The sequence below is a fragment of the Lycorma delicatula genome, chromosome 3, assembly GCF_047948215.1.
Source record: "Lycorma delicatula isolate Av1 chromosome 3, ASM4794821v1, whole genome shotgun sequence".
Taxonomy (NCBI): Eukaryota; Metazoa; Arthropoda; class Insecta; order Hemiptera; family Fulgoridae; genus Lycorma; species Lycorma delicatula.
Window position 1 is genome coordinate 132,562,574 of NC_134457.1, and position 6,794 is coordinate 132,569,367.

General features: G+C 32.2%; 1 protein-coding gene across 1 annotated transcript; it reads right to left on the reverse strand.

Moving 5' to 3' along the window:
* Nucleotides 1-514: 514 nt before the first annotated feature.
* Nucleotides 515-2,155, reverse strand: Ppa (F-box and leucine rich repeat protein partner of paired). The gene has a single exon (XM_075360581.1). The coding sequence runs from the start codon at nt 2,130-2,132 to the stop codon at nt 861-863; it is 1,272 nt and encodes a 423-aa protein (XP_075216696.1). The 5' UTR covers nt 2,133-2,155; the 3' UTR covers nt 515-860.
* Nucleotides 2,156-6,794: the final 4,639 nt, after the last annotated feature.

A 6,794-nucleotide genomic window follows, 5' to 3' on the forward strand; every position in this document is an offset into this window, starting at 1 on the left:
TAGTTTATAAAGTTTCGTAGTTTTTATACCACAAAAAAAACTCATACACCACGTGGAAAATCTCTACCACTGTAGTTCAAGAACAACACCGATAACATTCAATCCACCGCCGCATGCCTTCTAACCTATTTGGTTATCATTGCTTTTGTCACTTAAAAATAACGTAAATAATAAAATATATTTCTTTATAACCTAGAAGTACCAAATGAAGTATAATGACTATTATAAAACAAACCTAACAAATAAACACTAAACAGTAAAATGATAAAACTATTCTAACTGTAAATATTAAAAAAATAAAATTCAATAATCAGAACTGCGTATAGATCGTTATGTACTGTTTTTTAAACTTATTAGAAAAACTCTTTTATTAATTATACCATAAGCCAAACCAGTAAATTATTAAAAGTATATAAACTCACCATTAATAACTGAAACGTCTAGAACATAACGTAGGTGTAAACACAACACTAAAAAATTAAGAAGGATGGGATGTAAATGACACACAAAAAACTTTTGAAAAATAACTTTTTAATGCTTTATAACTTTTTACGCATGAAATTTGGTAATACACATCGCCGACAAAAACACGATATTTCCTTAAAATACTAGAATAATATACAATTTATAAACAAGTCTTTTAAACGTTCGATATTATTATTATTATAAAAATTACAAAGAAACACTACAGACCGCATCGATTTAACGTTAACAAATTAAAACTAACTAAACAAATTAAAAAAAAAATATGTCGGCCACGCGGGACTGTAGGACGAGAGATCAAAATCGCGCTAGACTGTAACGCGTACTCAACGTACAGTTGTCATTCAGTCTGCAGTCGATGTAGCCTACAGTCAGTGTCATCTGACATGCCACAGACCCAGATTAAGAGTACTTAACTGAGCCAACTTCATTATTCGTTCCAAGCCCGCAGTCGTAATCCTAGTACAACCGTACAGATCGATACACCTTAGGTGCCTTAAAGATTCAGCTACTGCATGGAGACCTCTGTCCGTTATACGACTACATTGACCGATATTTAACGTATCCAGTTCATGCAAAGTCTTCGCGATTCGACACACACCTTCATCAGAGATCTCACATGCACTTAACGAAAGAGAGCGTAAATTAAAAAGTCCTTGAGACACGTGCACCAATGCTTGGTCCCCGATTTTGTCACAAAACGAAACGTCTAGTGATGTTATCCTCGAACCGCCCTCAGCTAAGTACGCCATTCCGATGTCTGAAATATTATCGCAAGAACGTAAATTCAGTTCGCGTAACGACGACATCTTAGCCAGGTACTTAAGTCCACTGTCGGTGACACTGACACAAAAACTAAGGTTAATACTTTTGAGTGAAGTTAGTCCCACAGAAACGTGCTTTAAGGCCTCGTCGGATAACCTCTGACAGTCCTGAAGGCCTAGGTATTCGAGTGCAAGGTTGCCATCAGCCGTATCCCTGTTGAGTCCGGCAAGGTGTCCGATGCCTTGGTCGGAGATATTCCAACAGGAACGAAGATCTAACCTCCGAAGTTTGCGCAAGCCCCATGCGACTAGTAACAGACCGGTGTTCGTAATAAGTCCACATCCGCCCAGTTCCAGTTCTTCTAAATTCTTCAAGAATTGCGCGATGCGGCCAAGACTACTGTCGGTAACCTGCTTACAAAGCGATAAATCTAGTCGAGTCAAATTAGGAGTATTAGCATAGAAGGCGTGAGATAAAGCGATATCAGATACGTTGTAGCAACCACTAAGGTTTAAAGATTCTAAATCGGGAATGCCTTGGACTACATCCCTAAGACTACGGCGCAGTGACAATACTTGAACCCTTCTGATCCCACGCCGGACGAGGCTAGCGAACAAGGACGGGTTTGCTCTTCGTAAGTGAAGTTTAGCTTCGACTCCTCTCCAGACAGATTTGTGGTACGATGCGTCTCGCCAAGCGGAGCACACGCGTGCGGCGCGACCTTTGTCTCGCACATCGAGAAAGCCGAATATAAGGGCTAGTATTTCTGGATAAAGGCAAGAGACGTGAGTGTGTGACGGTAGATCTAGCTGCGGTCGATGTAGGGCCGGCCGGTGAAGCTGGCGCGGTAACTCGGTTAGCGGGAGCAACCGAGTCTCGTCCATCCTCCATCACTACGTCGCTCACACTGACTGGCATCGGTATAACCGCTACTGCCAGTCCTCCGCCATTGGTCCGCCGCGCATCACGTGGCCAGACCGTAGTTATTGATTCGGAGCGCGCTCGACAAGCGGTATTTTTAAATTTTTTCTACTGTTCGCACACCGCCGCACTACGTGCTGCGCCTCCGCTCCACTCAACTACGTCCATATAGTCGCCATCGATTTCAGATACCAGAAGAACACAAAGTAAAAGAATGAAGTTATATTATACATCATATTACTTAAAAATTTATAATAAACAATTAAAATAAATAAATAAATGAAAATTCCCAGTGTATAAGTATAATTTTTAATTATAAATGTATATTAACTACATCCTGAAATTAAAAAAAAAAAATTGTATATATATATATATATATATATATATATATACATATATAAATAAATGTGTATACATACTCTGTGTGTGTGTGTGTGTGTGTGTGTGTGTGTGTGTGTGTGTGTGTGTGTGTGTGTGTGTGTGTGTGTGTATTTGTGTTATAATTATCTTTCTAAATTAAAAAACTGTCATTAAGGTTTTCATACAATTTTATTTATTTTACATTGAGACATACATATTAAATACAAAACACAAAAACTGTCATTAAGGTTTTCATACATTTTTTTTATTTTACATTGAGACATACATATTAAAAACAAAACATAAAAACTAAACAAGTTATATATTACAACTTACAAACAACTATAATACTTAAAATATAATATAAAGAAACATAAAACAAACAGTATACAATAATTATAAATCAATATATATTAAAAGAGACTGAGTTGTAAAGAGACATAAATTATAAAACAAAAGACACAAGCCATAAGATAACTATGTAATCATTAATTAAGTAGTAAACTTACTATTAGCAGTTCAAGAAATTTTTTTTTCAAAACATTTTCTTCATTTATAGTGGGGATGGCAGCTTACATGGATCTTCATTTACATTAGAACCTACTTCCATAACATGTTATCTTACATATTGTGTTATGAAGTAATATTTTAAATATGATTATGATTTTTATGTAAAAGGAGGCCAGATTATATCTGAGTTGGTTTATAGCTTCAAAAATAAATATATCAAATGATGTGAATAATTTATTTTTTTCTAAAAGAGCTGGCAACTAACTTTAAACTGAGTCTTTTGCATTTTTCTTTTGAAGAGAAAACGTATTTCCTACTGCTAATACATGTTCCTGGAAAATAATAGTGTATTTCATTATTGAATAAAGTACTTACTCATATACAGACATAACTACACACATGCAGATTTAATTCACATATACAGACATGTAATGCCAGTTAGACATATCTCTTGTCTTATAGAATGTATTTCGTAAGAAGTAGTATATCTCATTAATATTAACATAAAAATATTATTTGCAATGAAAGTAGTTATGTTTTAATAGACAAAATCTAGCAATGGAGTGGGTATTTACATCTGAATTTTCTTTTACCAGTCACTTTATATTCTTATTGATCCTGTGGTAAATTCTGAAGAGTAGATAAATAAAGGTAGTGAAATAAATGAAATGATTATCAAAACCTACTAAAGTAAATAGTGTTATTTTTTGCAATACAGTTTTAATGTATATGCATGATTATTTTAGGAAAAATATTAATGGCTGTAATTACACTTTTTAAAATTATGAGATATATATGAAAAACTTAAAACCTTGATTTTTGTAAATTTTCATATAAAATTATTCAAATTCGTCCCATAACAATAAAGTAAAATATAATTTAAATTTAGACTGAACACATTTTAATAAAGATATTAAAAGACTATATCCTTTAGTCTGTTAGCAGAAAGGAAAAGGATGCAGCTGCTGCAGCACTACATGTCCTACTGCAAATAAATATTGAATATAACATTCAGTCATCATCAATAAAATGACTATATCACAGAAGAAAAAAATATCATCAGATAATGAAAAAACAGCATTACAATAAATATTATAGAACTTACAGAAGATAGTTAATAAATAATAAGATATTAGAATTATTAAATAAATTATATACATTTAATCATACTAACCAGAATTTTATATTTAGTTAATATTGCTGGAAATTTGCATAATATATGTACATATTTTATTTTACTGTCGTTTATTCTGAAACATTTTTTATTTAAAACATTCAGCAAGGATTTCAAGTATGTTTTTATTAACTGAAATGAATAGAAATCATTAGTTTTTTGATGAAAATTTATATTTGAATTAACAGAATAATTAATATCACTGATGATTTTTTCTTTTTTTAAGTTGATCATATTTAGTTTTGAAGGTGATCAAAATGTACAATTAAATATTTTATCCAATAAATACATTGCTGCAAGATTTAAGAGACATTTTTTTAATGATTTAAGTTACAAGGGTTTTAATAGTAAGTTTATATTATAATTGTCCCACAATGTCTTAAAAAACTAACCTAAAATGAAATTTGTTTCAATTTATTTTTATTCGTCATAACCTTCAAGCACAAAGGTTTTATGAAAGTGATTTTTTTTTTTAATAAAATTAAATTTCAATTTTTAGCTTTAAGCCCATTCTTAATATGCCTCTGTGAATTGTCAAATGTATACTTGTAAAATAATCCAGTCAACTGTTACATTTGGTTTACAAAAATAGGATTGAAACTTACCAACAATGACTTGCTTTTTTTGTTGAAGATGTGAAGGCCATTTATCACCCGTTCAAGTAATCCACAACCTACTTATCAGCTGACTACAAGAACTGAAGTTTTTCTGATTCTAAAATAATTAACAACATTTAGGAAATTTTTTTTGTAACTACATACTGGAGTAGTTGATCAGTTTACTACTTGATTATTGATCACTTTAATTTAATTTTTTTCAGTACTTTAAAGTTTTGTTAATTTAAATTGTAGTGCTAATATTTAAATCCCTACTTGGGACTGGAACCCAGTCCCAAGTAAGGATCTAAATTTAGTACACAGGTCAGCTATTTCAACAGTTGTGGATCTCTGAGTGAAACTGATCAGAGAGACTGGTTCCACAAGTGGCAATTAGCTCCCAGTGATGTAGAGAAAATATTAAAACATTTACTGTGATAAATGATTGATTTTTGGAATCACTGTTTTTTGATTTTTTAATCAATTTTTGGATTGATTTTTTTGAATCACTAGGACTACTAATTACTCAGTCAATAAAGTTGCTTCTAAATCCATCAGAAGCTTAGCTCTGCCTGGATTGTATTGTGTTTCAACCTGAGTTTATTGACAATGGCCTCTGCTTTGCATCTCTTCAGGCTAAAGACTGGGTAGTCACACCATGTAATGGTGATCTCAATATGGGTCACATCCCTCCTGTTTTTATTGATCATCAACGAAGCAGTTCTGCCTTATACCTGAAGTCTATGGCTGGCTCTGAACAGATCATCCCTAAAAAAAAATCTATTTTTATCATTATAAAAAATTTATTACCTTGAAAGATACATATATATCCTTAAAAGAAAGCAGTGAAGGTTGATTCTCATGTCTCTCAAACGATGTGCTAAATATTAATTTAATTTTAACTGGGAGTACTGGCAGGTGAGCAGCATTAAATTATATCGTGTAGTTCATGTCGATGAGTGGGTAGGTAGAAGAGAAGTTTCTGTCTGGCCCTACTTAGGTGGTAGCTGGCGCTGAATTCATTACATTCAGTATTTATGTAGTTATTTTCTAGTTGTCACAGTTTAATTTTCTGTAAACAAATACTTAGGTATTATCAAATATTATTAACTAGCTGGCCTCCATGGCGCAAATGGTAGCATCTTGGCCTTTCACCCGGAGGTCCTGGGTTCGAATCCCAGTCAGGCATGGCATTTTTCACACATGCTACAAAATACTCATCTCATCTCTGCGAAAAGAATTGCTTGACTGTGGACCCGGAGGTTAAACAAAAAAAAAAAAAAAAAACATTTATTATTAACTAAAATTAAATTTCACAAATGTAAACAATAATATATTTTCAAGTAGCTGTAAGAATGAATGCACTCAACAATTCAGATTATGGTAATGCAGTCAAATCTAAATAAATAGTTAGCTTGATAGATCCCAGTAGCTTGAAATTGTGGCTAATTTTCTTAGCTTACTATTTTATTGGCCTACATAATTTCAATAAATTGTTTAATCATAATTTGGGGATTTAACAAGAAATAATAATATGTATGAAAACTCTCTATTAAGTTTTATGACAATCATTTATTAAAAATCTATGGTTTTTTTTTATTATTCATGGTGATTTTTACTTTCTTATATGAATTAAAGGAAGTATTGTAATCGTGAAAAATTTCAGTTTTCAGATTTCAACAGAAATATTCATTTTGACCATCCCTGAATCCATTTTGACTATTATCAGCGTGATGTCTGTACGTATGTATGTATCATGTATAACACAAAAACAATTAACTGTAGAATGTTGCAATTTTAGATTTAGGAGTGTTGTAACATCTAGATGTGCACCTCCCCTTTTGATTGCAATCAACTTGACCAAAAAATCCAAAATCCAAAAAACATTAGATTTTGGACTTATAGTCAAATAAAATTGTAATTAATGAAATATTTTTATCTTACAAGAGGAAGGCAAGAGGAAATGAATCTGACTTCATTTCCTT

Excerpts from the sequence above, each read along its gene's own strand:
- Ppa (XM_075360581.1), bottom strand. The coding sequence starts at position 2,132 with ATGGACGAGACTCGGTTGCTCCCGCTAACCGAGTTACCGCGCCAGCTT.